This window comes from Octopus sinensis, linkage group LG3 (assembly GCF_006345805.1).
Source record: "Octopus sinensis linkage group LG3, ASM634580v1, whole genome shotgun sequence".
Classification (NCBI taxonomy): Eukaryota; Metazoa; Mollusca; class Cephalopoda; order Octopoda; family Octopodidae; genus Octopus; species Octopus sinensis.
In genome coordinates this window covers 136,042,250-136,059,749 of record NC_042999.1, presented here as the reverse complement: position 1 = coordinate 136,059,749, position 17,500 = coordinate 136,042,250, and the positions used below count along the sequence as shown (strand labels likewise).

General features: G+C 35.0%; 1 protein-coding gene across 6 annotated transcripts in view; it reads left to right on the top strand.

Moving 5' to 3' along the window:
- LOC115209732 (transmembrane protein 245) overlaps positions 1–17,500 on the top strand; it is a 482,091-nt gene that overhangs the window by 285,513 nt on the left and 179,078 nt on the right. For all 6 annotated transcript variants that reach the window (XR_004998339.1, XM_036501362.1, XM_036501365.1 and 3 more), the window contains 3 exons: positions 8,829–8,951; positions 12,666–12,802; positions 16,904–17,004. Coding sequence is in view for 5 of the 6 variants with exons in the window: in XM_036501362.1 (XP_036357255.1) it covers positions 8,829–8,951; positions 12,666–12,802; positions 16,904–17,004 (361 nt within the window). In the remaining variant the exon portion in view is untranslated. The remainder of the gene's footprint in view (positions 1–8,828; positions 8,952–12,665; positions 12,803–16,903; positions 17,005–17,500) is intronic.

Below are 17,500 nucleotides of genomic sequence, written 5' to 3'. Positions count from 1 at the left end.
CTAGTTCGCAGTGAATATATGGTGTTTATTAATGAGATGTGCTGTAATTTCCGTAAAAGCCATTTACCAAATCAATAGCACGAGGCCTAGGGCTCTAGTTTGTGTCTTAATAAATACCATGGAACTTCTGGAAATGGTCTGCTTTCATTGACAACATTCTTTGGAAATGTAAAGTTAAATGCTAAATCACTTTCAAATTCTAGTTAATCCAGTCCCTATGTAATACCAGTATGTTTATATTTAATGTTCACATTCTTCCTTGTTTCCGACCTTCCTACTAATTTCTTCCTATGTCCACACATTAATGTATATATACTGAAGTAACTCATAAGTATTCTACATGGACAATAACCTATATATATTCATGATGTTCCATGAGGCAGTTTATTTTCTCATTGTTACTACTGGTGTTGATCTTCGGCTTAGATCAGTCCTGATGATGTTTTTTTTGTTTTTTTCTTTAGATATTGTGTATCCCTTCTTTTATTGTTTTTAGAGATGATAGGATGTGGCTTGAAGGAGATTTGCATGCTGTTTCCCACAGATTGGACAATTATCAGAAATCTCACTTTAACCCCTATGTGCAGAACACACTCACATATCTACTTTGATATATATATAGATATAGATAGATAGATAGATAGATAGATAGATAGATAGATAGATAGATAGATAGATAGATAGATAGATAGATAGATAGATAGATAGATAGATAGATAGATAGATAGATAGATAGATAGACAGACAGACATACGTGTATTATATATATGTGCGTGTGTGTATATATATATATATATATATATATATATATATATATATATAGTGACATCTGCAGCTGATCAGAGGTCAGAACATTCTAACCTCCTGTGAGATATGAATATGTATTAAAACAGCCTGCATATGCTGTAAGATCAGCAACTTGACCAGAATAACATATCTCTATATGCTCTATAATTTTTTTTTTTTGTAACATATTGAATACTGGGTTGAATTGTGATCACCTTTGTCCTTCAGTAAATAAAAGGTTCTCAGTATTTGCAAAATCTTCTAACAAAGGATTAAATCAAATTCTTTGAGCCCTTCTCTGGATCAGTGCTTTCATCATAAGATAGCAGAAAGGAAAAATTGATATATTAGTACAGTATGTGGAGGGGGAGGAAATATTTACGTTTTTAGGGTTCAATATGGTAGATATAACAAGAGGAAAAGGGAAAGGAAGTGTTTCATTTTGGTTTGCTCATAGTGCTACACAGTTTACTAATATTGGTTCCAAATTTTGGCAGAATGCCAGCAATTTCGTGCAAGAAGGTAAATCAATTACTTGAACCCAAGTGCTCAAATGGTACTTATTTTATCAACCCCTAAAAAAAGCTTTGTGAGGGGATTTGGTAGACAGAAACTGAAAGAAGCCTATCATATATATATCTATGAGTGTGAGCTTTTGTGTCTATGTTTATCTCCTACCACTGCTTGATAACCGGTGTTGGTGTGTTTACATCTCCACAACCTAACGGTTCAGCAAAAGAGACTGATAGAATAAGTACCAGGCTTTAAAAAAATGTACTGGGCTCGATTCATTCAACTAAAGATAAAGGAATGACTCCAAAAGAATGAAGGCAAAGTTGACCCCGGCAGTATTTGAACTCAGAATGTAAAGGTGGAAGATAGCAACAAAGCATTTTGTCATCCATGTTAATGATTCTGCCAGTTTTTAAGAGAAGGGATTGTTGATGGCACCATCAGAGATGGCAACATCAGAGGCACCATCAGAGGCACCATCAGAGGGTTGATGGCACCATCATAGGGAAGATAAAATGTGTCAATGTGCTTGTGATTGTAATAATCTGGTGAGTTTATACCAGTCAGATGGATGTGACATTCCTTTACATGTTGTCTGGAATAATCTCTCTCTGTGTAACAGTTGCATTGTCCCAGATATGTGAGTAGTACTCTAATGAAGTTACTTTCCTCACTCATATGAGCAGCATCACACAATAATTGGTTCGTCATTTTTAAATATGCAGACAATTGTCACAGACAACAGGTACAGGCATAGCTGTGTGATTTAATAAGTTTAGTTCCTAACCACATGGTTCCAGGTTTGGCCCTACTGTGTTGCACCTTAGACTACTATAGTCCCAGGTTGACCAAAGCCTTGCAAGTGGATTTCGTAGATGGAAACTGAAAAAAGATATATACATACGTGTGTGTGTGTGTAGGTGTCTGTGTGTGCGTGTGTGTGTGTCTGTCTGTCTGTGTCTGTGTATTTGTCCTCCACAGCTAGTGTCAGTCTGTTTATGTCCCTGTAACTTAGCAGTCCAGTCTAAGTGACCAGGCTTCAAAAAATAAAATAAGTACCAGGAGGCTTTATTCATTCAGCAAAAAAAAAAAACCCTTCATGGCAGTGCCCCAGCATGACCATAGTCTGATGATTGAAACATGTAAAATATAAAAGATAATAAAATGAAAAGACTAACCAAAAAAAAATGTAGTACATGTGTATGGTGATGTTCCAGCATAGCAAGAATCACAATGGTGTGAATGAACTAAGAATCTAAAAGAACTCTATTAATTGATCAAATCTACTATCATGAAAAAGAATGCAACAAGTATTTCCTGTGGCTCTAGATGCAGACAAGATTTGCACTTAAATGATGGATACCACCACTTGTAGACAGAATCTCGATTATATAACATTGTCTTGTTAATGGTTCTAAAGAAAACAGTATTACTGTGACAGAAAACAGAAAATGGTTTAGTACATACTACATAGTAAGGTGGTCAGGAGACTTCTGTTTTTGCTCGGTTTTCTTAATGTTTACATTAATATTTGGAATTTGTTATTTAAACTTTGTTTTTCTGTTGCTTTTAAAACCAAATTCTGAAAAGTTTGGAAATAAATGTCTAAAATCTAAAATGACTGTCAATGACATTTACTAATGCCAGACATCATTTCAAAGATAACGGTAGGAATACTACCTTCTCTACATAAAGCAAATTTCAGAAATATATTTCTAGTTTCTTGATTCTTCTAACTAAAGAGTTTTACATTGTAAATTGTTTAGTTTTATAACCAGTATAGGATATGATGAGATGGCTCATATTTAAACTATACCAACTGAGTTCTTATAAGTTCAAGAGTATATATCAGCAACAGAGGCATTATTAATACCAAGAGGTAATATCTATCCCCTCTTAAACATGGATATTCTGTTAGAACAAACGATACTCTGGTAGATATGTGGATGTACTGTTTCTCTCATGGTATCTACCACAGTATAGTTTGTTCCAACAAGACATCCACATTTAAGTGAGCATAAATATTGCCTTATGAGTTCAATCCACTGCTGGTATTTTGTAGTATCTATGGGCAACGCATTTTTTTCTGTATTCTTCAGTTAATCGAGTTGTTGAGAATAGTTGCCAGAATTTCTACCAATGCTATCTTGATAAAACAGTGTCTTATCCTGAAAAAGATTTGGTTTTTAAACCTTTACTGCTATAGAAACTAAAATTAAATACCAGTTCTAGCAGGCATGGCTTTGTAGTAAGGAGTTTTGCTTCCCAGCCACATGGTCTTGGGTTCAAAACCACTGTATGACACATTTGGCAAGCGTTTTCTACTATAGCCCTGAGCTGACCAAAGACTTGTGAGTGAATATGGTAGTTGGAAACAGAAAATATAAGCACCTGTCATTATCACCATCAGCATCATCATCATTTAACATCTATGTTCCTTGCTGGCATGGGTTGGATGGTTTGGCAGGATCCAATGTATCCAAGGACTGCATCATGCTCCAATGTCTATTTTGACATGAATTCTACAGCTAGATGCCCTTCCTAATGCCAATCACTTTACAGCATAGACTAAGTGCTTTTGTTATGCCACCTATACTATTGAAGTTGCCATACATCTCACAGAACTAAAAACCCTAGGTGAGGCAGTGCATGTTCTTATAAAGGATTTGCATGGCTAGTCACATTTAGTTGAGGGAAGGAGAGGTAAAAAGAAAATGAACAATATGAACTGCAGGAGATGAAGTTGATGCCATATCTAGATGGCCTCCACACAAGGCACAAGGTAAGTTGATGAATTGGTTTACGATTTTGTAAGGGAAGGAGGATGAGAGGAAGGGAAGGTAGACTGCTAGGATAGGATAAGAGAGTGGATGAGCAAGAAGCTATGAGTTGCAGGAAGCAGAAGGATGCAGAAGAAAGGGAGGAGAGTAAGTAGCTAGAGTAGTAAACATAATACAGTTGTCAGGGTGGAGTGAACAAGAGAGAGGGATGTCATGGTTGGTAGTGTGCAAGATTCAGGATGGGGAATAAGAAGCAGGCCTAGTGCACGGGAGGTGGGGAATGAGTCATTGTAACACGGGTGGAGAGTGCAATGCATAACACTTTCAGAACTCAGTTTCACTGACAAAGGCAGATCTTTTTGAGGACCTCATATCACCACGGATCCCAGTTCAGTCATCTTCTCCATCAGGTTCAGAGCCCTGAGGTTAGCCTTAATCACTTCACCCCATGTCTTCCACAGTCTCCCTTTTCCACAAGTTCCGGCCACATTTAACAATCAGCACTTTTTTCTTCAGCTGTCTTCATCCATACACATCACGTTTCCACACCAGTGCAGTCTTCTTTCTTGTACACAATAACTAATTCTTCTAATACCCAGTTTTTCACTTAGCACCTGTGTACTAATTCTTTCAAGCACACTCACATTGCACATCCAGCAGAGCATGCTCACTTCATTTCTTTCCAGTCTTCTCAGGTCTTCTGCATCCAAAGCCTATGTCTCACTACTATTCAGCATTGCAGTTCTGATACAAACATCATATAGTTTGCCCTTCACTCTTAAGGAAAAGATCTTTCTTATTAGCAGAGATAGTAGTTCTATGAATTTTCTCCATCCAGTTCTCACTTTCAGAGCAACCACCTCCTTTGATAATTACATCTCCTCAGTAACAAAGCTATCTGCTTACTTCTAGTTAGCTGAATAAGCATTTGAGAGACTTGGTTTCTAGTATGCTCATGTGAATTGCTACAGTACATCTGCTGCATACAAAGACTATATTTTCAGATAGTCTTCCAGTGAGTCCACTACATCTTTTGTGTGTCTATAGCATATATAATGTACAGTATATGGAATTTATGCCTACTCCTTTTCTGCATATCAAGCAAAGCCATTTTCCAGAAGGTACTAGAATTCTGTATTCTTTCCTACTTATTAAAACCTTTGTCTTTGCTAGGTTTACCTTAAAGCCTCTCAATTCCAGGTTTAGCTTCTATGTCAAGAATTTCATCTCTAATTCCTCTATCGATTCAGCTATGAGAACACCAAATTGGAGTTCTCATTGACAATCATCCTTAAACTCCTCTGTGATCACCTACAGGACCATGAGGAATATGAGAGGACAGAGGCCTGAACCTTGATGGATTCCTACCTTCATGCTAAATTCATCACTAAAGTCATTGCCAATTTTCACTTTACTTGTGCATCCTTGTACATAGCTTGAACCACCTGCATTCATCTACCCCTAGTTTCCTCAGTTCCCACCATATTACTAATGATGGTAGCCTGTCAAATGCTTTCTCCAAATTAATGAAAGCCCAGTATAGCAGTTTATTTTTAGCCAGGTATTTCTCCTGTAGTTGTCTCACTAGAAAGATTGAATCTGTGGTGCTTCTTCCAGGAACAAAGCCAAACTGCATCGTATCTAGGTCTACTTTATCATAGATCAATTGATCTACAACTTGATCTAGAAGTTTGTTTCACTATAGCTGTGCATGAGTATGTTTGTGTGTTACTATCTCCTTGTCTTGACTTCATGTGATAGTTGTAAATGACTTCCATCATCATGCAAATGGTGTCTTTCATTTCCAGTCTTCCATGCCTGGTCATGGGGAATATTACTTTACATAGAAATAAGTGAGGAGCAACAGGAAAGCATCCTGCCTGGCTCTCTGTCAGTTATGACAATGAGTGTTCCAGTTGGTTCAATCAATGGAACAGCTTACTCATGTAATTAACATGCAAGCAGCTAAGCACTCCACAAACATGTGTACCCTTAACATAGTTCTCAGGGAGATTCAGCACAACAACGAATGCGACAAAGCTGGTCCTACTGAATTACAGGTACAACTCATTTTTGCCAGCTGAGTAGTCTGAAGCAATGTAAAATAAAGTATTTTGCTCAAGGACACAACATACCACTGAGAATCAAACTTATGACCTTATGGTCACGAGCGGAACATCCTAAACACTAAGCCATACACCTTCATCCAGCTTTTGGAAATAGGCCTCAACAAATTCTATCCATCGCGTGTCAGCATGAAAAGGTGGATGTTAAACGATGATGATGAAGAGTCCAGTCCCAAGTACCACATGTAATTTTAGGAAGATAACCTATTACCTTTTGACAAATATGAGGAAAACTGGTCATCATTAATGTAGTGTTGAGTATGTCTCTATTGATACAAGAAAAACAAAACTTCAAAACAACAGCAATGCACAATTATTCTACTTTTACATGCCTTAAAATGTAAATATAACTTTTTCCTTAACGAACAGCATTTAAAAATCTAATCTAAAGTTAACATTTGTATTTTTAACTTTTGTAAAGATGATTGAGTTGTGATATCTCCTTCATCGAAGTCTTCTCTTTCACAACTATCATAAACTTTATATCAGTTTATGAGATCAGGGTTATATATAGTTCAAAACAGATGTGATCAATATATTTTCACCTGTGCTTTCTTTTCTTCATCATATATTTATTCTAATTAACTCCATTTTATATATGTATACATATATATATATATATATATATATATATGTATGTATGTATGTATGTATATATATATGTATATATATGTATATACACACATACATTGATACATACATATATATCATCATGTGTATGTGTGTATTTATGTATGAAAGTATTTTTATTAGATATCTTCCAGCCAAATCAGTGATATCTGCTATTTTCCTTCAATATCTTGTAATCAGTTCAGTATTAACATATTAGCTATGTGTTGAAGCCAGTTGATCACTGTATGCATGTTACATATGTTCTAATAAAAAAAAATAGCACATACACATGTATGATGTAATCACCATAATGTCAAATACATACATATTGATAGACAGATACATACATATATACATACATGCATATATTACATGCATACATATAATCTTATTCTACATATATGTATGTTATCAATTCAATCTATGTTAGGTTGTGGCACTGTAATCAATTCAATATGTTTGTTGTAATCAACTTTACATTCCACTTATATGTGAAGTGCTGTGTGTGTGTGCTTGTGCACATGTGGGTGTATATGTGTGAGCGACGTAATCATTTCAATAATAGCATAATAGTAGTGTGCAGAAGTTAAGTTTTAAGATAATCTTCTGTCAGTTGCTGTACAAAACTACAAATTCTTTTCTTCAGCCTTATATTTCAGTGATAAGTGTTTTCAGTTGTTATTTATGGCTTGGCACAACATTTTATTAATGTGATTGAATGTATATGAAAGAGAAAGAAAACTCAGAGAGAGTAAGAGGAACAGAGAGAAACATAAGAGAGAGATTTAGAGAGAGTGAAGATGTGGTAAATTCTAGTGAGATACAATCAAAACTCTATAGACATTAATACCAAGTAGAAGATGAGGTGTAATATTTATTGGTTTGTTTTATACAACTTATTCAGAAGGAGCAACAATGACCAACCCAGGCCCTTTGAGAGTGATGAGAATAGCAGGGGCTCATGTTCAGCTTGAACGTCTGTAACTTAATGTTTGTTGGAAACACATGGGCAGGGTGAGACTTCAAGAAGACTAACTGACTTTGAGGAGAAAGAATAGGAGAACAAGGAAATTGGGTGTATTGTGTGGGCCTAGTGGGAGAACCATGGAACTATTTAGTTTAGAAGAACAGAGGCAGGGGTTTTCGTAGTAGCAACAGAAAAGAAAGCACGTCAATGGGTCAGCGGTTGGAGTATGTCAATTTTTGAATCAGTGTCGATCACTCAGATGTTCTTCTGGATATTGGATATTTTCTAAGCTAGTCGTATGTGTGTGTAATAACAGTAGCACTATCTCAGATGTAGGAGCAGTACTTGATTGTAGGTCCTACTTAAGCTATGTGATGGGTCAGCAACAAATCATGCCTGAAGTGCGTGTGACTAAATAGGGAAATCTAGCCTTTGTGATGCACTCTTAGAGATAGTGACATCTATAAACCAGTGGTTATAGTGTATTAGTTCTTTCTTTTGGTTTTTTTTTTTTCATCACTTAATCTGGCTTGAAAGAGCAGTGCCGATGATGTTTTATAGAGTCATCCAACATTAGTGAAAAGGAGAGACAAAGGTATCATCAAACTGGATACTTGGCCTGAATTCTTGTAACAGAATGAACTCTGCTAAAGATACTCATTAACAGATTAAGGCTATTATCAAAGTAGGTTACAGTAGGATATGAACTCAGAATACATTCGTTTACACAAGGTATCTTGTCAAATGCTCTAACAGTTCTGCCAGTCCATTGCCCTAAATTGATACTTGATTTATGAATGATGAGATTTTGTGAATCAGATGTAGGCATTCTAGGATCTTTGTGTATGTAGCAGCCACGTCATTAAACCATATATGTAAGCAGTATTCCATTGTGAATTTTATTTGAGCTTTACAGAATGTCAACTATTGAACAGAACTGGAGATTTTCAGTAAGTGTTGATGTATTGGTGTATCTACAAGAATATAATAATGATGTTGTTTGACAATAAGACTCTCATAAAACTGTTGTTTTCTCTTCTTCAGGTGCTGGAATCAGTTTGGCTGGTGTTGAAAGGCAACGTCAATTTAGCCTTTTCTTTCGTCACTGCAGTTTTATCATTACTGTTTGGTGGAGGCACTGCCCTATTGAATTTCATCATCTCAGCTGTAAGCAATACTTCTTTTGTTTCCTTTTCTACCTCTTACCTCTTTTGTTTACCCACTCACTTTCCTTCTTTCACTTCTTCCCTCATCTTCTTCTACATCCTCCCCAGCACCACTACCACTACCATCCATTCTTTTTCTGGTTGTTTCTAAAGAAAAGGCAAAAAATATTTCAAAATGTAATAAAAAGAAACATCCAAATAACCTCAACTTGGTCAGAAAATCTGAATGTGAAGTGAACTCAATCTGAAGTAGAAAATCAGAATTATGATGGGTTTGCTTGCCACAGCATGACCACAACCAAGTAGCTGGAATCTGTAAATGAGGTACATGAGAATCAAATATTGGCAGTTACAATGTCTTTTATTATCGTTTATTCCCTTTCTCTTACTCTCTCATCTATTCATATACACACATACACATAAAATATACACATACATTCATATTAACATATTCTCCACTCATCTGCAAGGATATATTTATCACTATATAAATGCACACATAATTCATATTCACACACATTCATAAACAGATATGTAGCAAATTATATATATATATATATATATATATATATATATATATATATATATATATATATATATATATATATATAGATATACACACATTCAAATACATATATGCCAAAAAATATGTATGCACAATACATTCATATATACATATGCTTCCACAAACAAACTTAGATGCATATATAGGTACATACATAATTATATATTTATTACAGAGATTTATAAATATATATATATATATATATATATCCACATATATACAATCGTGTAAACATATGCACCCACATAAATACATACACATAAATATTCATGCATGCACACACATAGCAATGAAAGTGCATACATATATCTATACATTATTGCATACATATATGCATACACACATATATTCATGTATATATACATCACTGACATACATGCAGATATTTGTCCATACATGCCATGATGGTGATGATGATATATGCACTTATAATAATAAACATATTCATATATGTATATATATATATATATATAGAGAGAGAGAGAGAGAGAGAGAGAGAGAGAGAGAATGCAAGTGAGCGATAGATACATTTGTGTATGTGTGTGTGTATGTATATATATATATATATATATATATATATATATATATATAGTTATTTGTATGTAATCAAATTAATACAGAGAGCTCACAATTTATCATCAATAATATATTTTTTTTAAATTATTATTCTCTTTCACAGTGTTTCGTATTAACTATAATATTCTGATGACATTATGTAATATTTTCCACAATAATAAATAATAAATTTTGCTTTTCTCCACAATTTTAAGATGTAACACCTGTTACTCATACACATACAACCAAATGAATGAAAGAAAGAAGAGGTGAAAATGATGCAACAATGCTGTTATTGAGAGGAAATAATCATTTAAATTCTTGTAAAATGAAAAAAAGATTAGACATCTTTAAAATTTTGAATGTCTGTAAAATAGATAAATCAGTAAGATTTAAGAAAGGAAATGTCTGAGTGCATCATCATCATCATTATTTAATGGAACAATTTCATTTTGTCTATCTCTGATGTGTATTGTGTTTTTAACATGCTATGTCTGTGTAGAAATTTAAACCCCAACTGTGAAGTTATAAGTTCATGATCATGAGTAGGCCACTATTGTATCATGAAAGTTTCATGGAGACAACCTAAAAATTTATCAATGAGCTTGAAGCTATACTGTGAACAGCTTGAACGTTCTTGTGATTTGCACTCTTTTTCACTAGTTAAGCAGTTTAGCACCTAAGTTATTGCAGAGTGTTGAGGGTGGCTAATGGATTCACACACCTCACCTCTTGCTAGTCAGAAAGTGATGTTGACATTCAAACAGGACAGATCTTCACACTCACACATCAACTAAGGAAAAAAAGTCTCAAATCCTTTGTCTTTCACCTTCCAGATAGCAAATGGCCAGGCAGATAGAGTTAAATCAATTCCAACATAACTGTTCTTGTAACCAGTGAGGATTTGATAATTTATATATGCATTGTGCATAGCATTCTCTTAATAGAATCTGTTAAACATTTGCAAGTTTGCTTTTGTTGTAATAAATGCAGCCAGCCATCTTACATCCAATTAATAAAGATACAACATCAATCTTTCTCACAACTCAACTCTGCAAAAATGGTAAATCAGTGAAGAAAGACCTACAATAAACAACAATGTAACAGTGGTCTCCAGCAAACAGTTATACAAGCTTGCTACATCTATAAAGGAATCTTTCCCTGGACAATAACTGCAGCCACTATCTTTTTAATGATACACATACATTAAGTGTATCATGTAGATAAAGATTTCACTAAAATAATGTTACATTATCTCTTATGGTAGTAATAATATCTTAAATGTTGGTTGTTACAGAAGTATATCTATATTGAATATTGTTTCGATTGAGATCTGACTAAATCCAGCAAAAAATTGTTCATATGAAGTAACCATGAAATAAAAGTGGTGACATTGACAGCAATGAATTGCTATTTTTAGTTTTATTTGGATAGAAATTCATACTATAGATAGTATATATTTTCTTATATTCCCCCTTCTATATCTTGAGAACTCCCTCTGGCACTTCCTTGCTATTGTCTTTATCTTCTCCTCAGCTACTCTCACAGTAGCCATGTATCTCCACTGTAGCAAGACATCTGTGCTTGCCTTCTATCATTCTTCATCTACTCTACACATGGCATAAAACTCCCTCTCAAAAACACTCTCTCTACTTAGTCTAGAGAGCTTTTGCCTTTTTATTTTTTCCTGTCTTGTAAGTTACTTGATGACTTCGCTCATGCTAGTATCATGAAAAAAGCACCCAACACACACTGTAAAGTGGTTAGCATTAGTAAGAGCATTCAGCCATGGAAACCATGCCACTGCTGACACTGGAGCTCACTGCAGCCCTCTAGCTTGTTGGATCCTGTCAAATCAGCCAGCTCATGCAAACATGGGAAATTGACATTAAATAATGGTTTCAAATTTTGGTACAATGTCAACAACTTCCAGAGAAGTGTTAAGTCAATAACTCCAACCCCAGTGTTCAGCTGGTATTTATTTTATCAACTACAAAATGATAAAAGGCAAAGTCTGTCTTAGCAGCATTTGCACTCAGAATGTAAAGACAGGCCAAATGCTACTAAGCATTTCTACCTAGTGTGCTAACAATTCTGCAAGCTTGCCACCCTACAGACATTAAATAATGATGGTAATGATGATGAGTACTCGACTGGTAATTATTTTATCAAGTCCAGAGTAAAGACAAAAAAGGTGACCTCAGTGATGTTCACACTCCAAATGAAAATAACATAACTAAATGATCACAAAGCCATTACTTTGTCATTTCTGTTAATTCACCCACCTCCCATAAAACAACATTTTATTTTGTTTTATCATCATCATCATCATCCTTTAACATCCATTTTCCATACTAACATGGGTTGGACAATTTGACCAGAGCTGGTAAGGCCAGGGGCCACACCAAGCTCCATTGCCTGTTCTAGCATGGTTTGTATGACTGGGTGCCCTTCGTAATGCCAACTGCTCCACAGAGTATACTCAGTGCTTTTTTTAAGTGACCCTGGTATAAATTCTATATGAATGCTATTTTAACAAAGTGACTTTTTATAACTCACACTCTGACATGTTTCTTCCAATTCTTCTTTATTCAGGCCATATTTTTAACAACACTCTTTTACTTACTGGCATCGAGTGGCGACCAATATAAACCAGTTCAGTGGTTCACTGCATTTGGTTCACCCATACAAGGTGGCAACAACATTGGCCAAGCAGTTGAAGATGCTGTTGGGTAACTTCTAAATTTGTTCACAATTTCATTTTGATATAAAGATCATCTCCATTGCTGTCATTTTATATATGTTTTTCCAAGTTGCTATAGTTTTATGACATAGGTGCAGGAGTGGCTGTGTGGTAAGTAACTTGTTTACCAACCACATGGTTCTGGGTTCAGCCCCACTGCATGGCACTACTATAGTTTCAGGCTGAGCAAAGCCTTGTGAGTGGATTTGGTAGACGGAAACTGAAAGAAGCCCATCATATATATTATATATGTGTGTGCGTTTGTACCCCCAACATCGCTTGACAACCGATGCTGGTGTGCTTATGTTCCCCGTAACTTAGCAGTTCAGCAAAAGAGACTGATAGAATAAGTACTAGGCTTACAAAGAATAAGTCCTGGGGTCGATATACTCAACTAAAGGCGGTGCCCCAGCATGGCCACAGTCAAATTACTGAAACAAGTAAAAGAATAAAAAAATAACAGTCAACTCTGCTGGAAAAAATAGGCATAGGAGTGGCTGTGTGGTAAGTAGCTTGCTTACCAACCACATGATTCCGGGTTCAGTCCAACTATGTGGCACCTTGGGCAAGTGTCTTCTATTATAGCCTTGGGCCGACCAAAGTCTTGTGAGTGGATTTGGTAGACAAAAACTGAAAGAAGCCCATCATATATATGTGTGTGTGTGTGTGTGTGTGTGTGTGTGTGTGTGTGTGTGTGTGTATGTTTGTGTGTCTGTGTTTGTCCCCCCAACATCGCCTAACAACCGATGCTGGTGTGTTTATGTACCCGTAACTTAGTGGTTCAGCAAAAGAGAATGATAGAATAAGTACTAGGCTTACAAAGAATAAGTCCTAGGGTCAATTTGTTCGACTAAAGGCGGTGCTCCAGCATGGCCACAGTGAAATGACTGAAACAAGTAAATGAGTTCTTGTATTTCAAAGGGCCAGCCTTGTCACATTCTGAATCTTCCTGAGAACTATGGTATGCATGTTTGTGGCATGCTCATCCACTTGCACCTTAATTTCACAATCAGGTTGTTCCATTGATCAGATCGTTTGGAACCTGCATCATCATAACCAACAGAGTGCCAGTATGTATAGCTTTATGAGTTTTGTTTTGTTTTGATATTTTTTCTTTGGTGGGTGTGTGAGGTTGATCTTGTGAAACCTTTAAGATCAATACAGTTAACATTCATTTTAAACAGTTTCAAGTCATCAGCTGCAGGTAAAACATGTCCAGAGAAAGAGAGAACAAGAGAATTCCAAAGATCTGACATTCTGGAAAAGAAGAAACGAGATTAATGGATTGTGCATGGTATGGATGGGTGGGATGGTAATATGGGTAATGAGAGATGAGTTAGTCAGTAGTTCATGAATATAGGTGGCATGAGATTTGCTAGCTCTGAGAAGCAGAGGTCATTTAAGTATAAAAGGTGAGAGAGAGAGGAATCTGTGAACCAGAAATAGAGGTATGTTAATGATTGACTTAATGCTTAGCAGTGAAGTGACCATTCTTTCAATACAATCTAGAATGTGTGTGTGTGTGTGTGTGTGTGTGAAGGGAGGGTGAGTAGTAATACTGTCCCAATTGTGGATGTAGGTCTCTATTGTTAGTCGTACATATGAAATACTCATTTATTCAGAGGATAAGTGGTGGTTAGGGAGTGACATTTTTTTTTTTTAATCAATAAAGTGGAAGGCCAGTCTTTGTTATGCTGAGGATATATATTTGCCAGGTGAGATCCTTACTGACAGTGAAATATAGCATTTGCAGAAACTTTGAGGATTCTAGTTACAAGTTGTGTATGTTTGGAGGATGGTGCATTAATGTTTATCTGATATGTGTAGTGATTGTGTATTTGTATTGTTGAAGACAAGGTGGGGGGATGTTTACAAGGTCACTTTTCATAGTCAGTGATGTTTCAATGTAAGGAGTCGAGTTTCATGTGGATGATGCTTAGTGTGTGTGGAGTAGGGGAGGAAGATTAAGGAGGATGGCACAATTCATCTAGAAGTGGGCATTGTTAGAGATTCCAAGACTGTAAGGAGTGATTTCAGTGAGCTTTTAACTACTATTTCTTGCAAGTTGAGTGACTACATAAAAGCTCCATCATTGACTCAATGCTGAGTGTTACAGGTAAAGGTATTTAGCGCTTTAGGAAGAGGTATTAGTTGTTACAGGGAGATGATAGTATTCTGAGTAGAACTATTTTATCAAGAAATTATTATTCTCTCTTTTGAGTCTGTATTAACTGTAATGTTGTTGGTTGAATCCAATCAAGCAGTACTTTGGGTAAGTGTCTTCTGTCATAGCATCAGGTCACCTAAACTTATATGTGAAATTAGGTTAGAGATCATGCAGAAGTCCAGCAAAGCAATCCTGTTCTTGGGTGGTAGACTTCATCTATTGTCCAGTTTAACACCATCTCTTAGCCTTTAGATGACTCCAGTGAAATCCACTTTGTTACAAACATTCAGACTAAGTCTTTGGTTTGAGTGTAACTCAGTATTTTGAAGCATTGTTTGCTACTGCACTGCAGCAACCCTTGAGTCAAAGTTCCTTCCTCCCTTTCCCTCTGACTTGTTAAACTCAGAGACCCTGAAAAAGTTATGGTTGTTACCACTCCCATGCCCTTCACTAACTAAGCCATAAAAACAACTTGTGTTAAGTGTTTATAGTTTTACAAACAGGACATCCAGCAAATGTGTTATCATAATCACCATCATCAAATGGAACAGTTGTGGAGAATGCTTCACATGTTTTATGAGGAATTTCTCATGGAACATTGAACGTTTGTGAATCAATGATGTGGCAATAGCTATAAAGAATAAACAGATATGTATATTTTTAGAATTCTTGCATGTAGAGAATAAGTAGAAAGATATAAAAATAAGCTTTTAGACTCTTACAAGTCCAATCTCAATTTACAGTTGTCATTTAGTTTCATTTCTTTAATCCAATGTCTGTTTATTGGAGATTTTTGATAGAGATTTCGCATTTGTTTGGGGAATTTGAAGGAGCTCTGTTCTTCACAACTGATATAGCATCAGAATGCTTCCATCAAGTATAGAATACAATTTTGTGTTCTTAAAGATTAGGCACAATACTAAAATAGATTGACATTATTTAAATGGCCAGGTTTAGCAGTGCAAGCTTTAAGAGAGTATTGTCTGATGTAGGATTTAGGCTGCTGACTTTCTTAGTGTTTTTTGGTTATCACAACTTAAAAGTCTCTTTGAGATTATTAAATGTAATAAACTGAATTATATAAACTACCACGTCAAAACAATCATTCTTAAGCTATCATTTTGAAACAGCTTATTTAAAACATTTACTGACAGCAACAGCATCCTTTTCAATCACAATCTAAGCCTAACTAGCCACTACATATAATTCTAGTGTTTTTTTCTTTATTTCTTTTTTTTTTCTATTCTTCACTTCTCTTATAAATAAAACACACAATACTGTTTCAATTCAAATATGTTTTGACAATTCTTTCATGGATTTCTTCCTTTTTTTTCTTATTTTTCTTGCTGTATTGATTATTTTTAAAAATTTCCTTCGGTTTCTTTTCAAACTTTTTCTTGATTTAACTAAAAAATAAAATTAATGTTAAGATTATGAGAAGAACAATCACTTTTTATTACAATTTTATCTGATACTGTATTCACTTCAGCATGCTATATTCTATAGCATTTTTTTTTTCAATTTACTCTTTAAAAAAATCTGTTTGTTTCAGATTGAGAATTTTCTGAAACAAAACAAAAAAAAAAAACAGAAACAAAAAAAAAAATGACATGACATTTTTTCCCCCCTCTGCAATTTGCCATAGAAATAAGTAAAACAGATTTTTACTTATTTACTGCAAAGAATATTTCACATATATATCCAAGCCTTAAATTGCTAATATTGTTAACTATTTTGACATTCAAAATTATATGCTATTCAAATATTTTGAATATATTATATTGAAATATAACTAATTGAATGCTTTTGTTATAAGAAATTATTATTATTATTATTATTATTAATATTATTATTATTATTAATATTATTATTATTATTATTATTATTATTATTATTTTCTATTTTTCTTCCTAATTTCTTCAGTGGTGTCTTCATGGCTTCCTTGAAAATGGCGGCCTTTTATGGATTGTACACTTGGTTAACACACACTATCTTCAGTGTAAACATTGTATTTATTCCATCCGGTGAGTTAAAATCTTTCATTGTTATTCATGTCCTTGATAAATATCAAGTGATCCAATCACATATATATAATTACATGTAATTATTTAGGGGAAAATTATTGCAAATTATGATTATTGTTGCTGTTCTTGTTTTGTTTGGTTTTCTTTCACATCGTCCTTTACCTCTTCTTTTTTTTTTTCCCTTTTTCTCTTCCCTACTTATCCCCCTCTTCCTTCAACTTTTCCTTTCCTCCTCCGTCCTCCTATTTCTCCCACCCTCCTTCTAACCTTCCCTCTTCCTCCTCCTCTTTCTACTTCTTCCACCCTTCTCTTCCCTTCCTCCTCATTTCATCTTCCTTCGACCTCTTCCCCTTCTCTTCCTCCTCCTTTTCCTCTCCTTCCTCCTCCTTTTTCTCTCCTTCCTCCTCCTTCATTTTCCCTCTTCTTTCTCCTTCTTCATGGTAATCTCTAAAAAAGAAGCAGAAGTCTTTCAAAATTTGAAGGAAAGCAGTTTTCA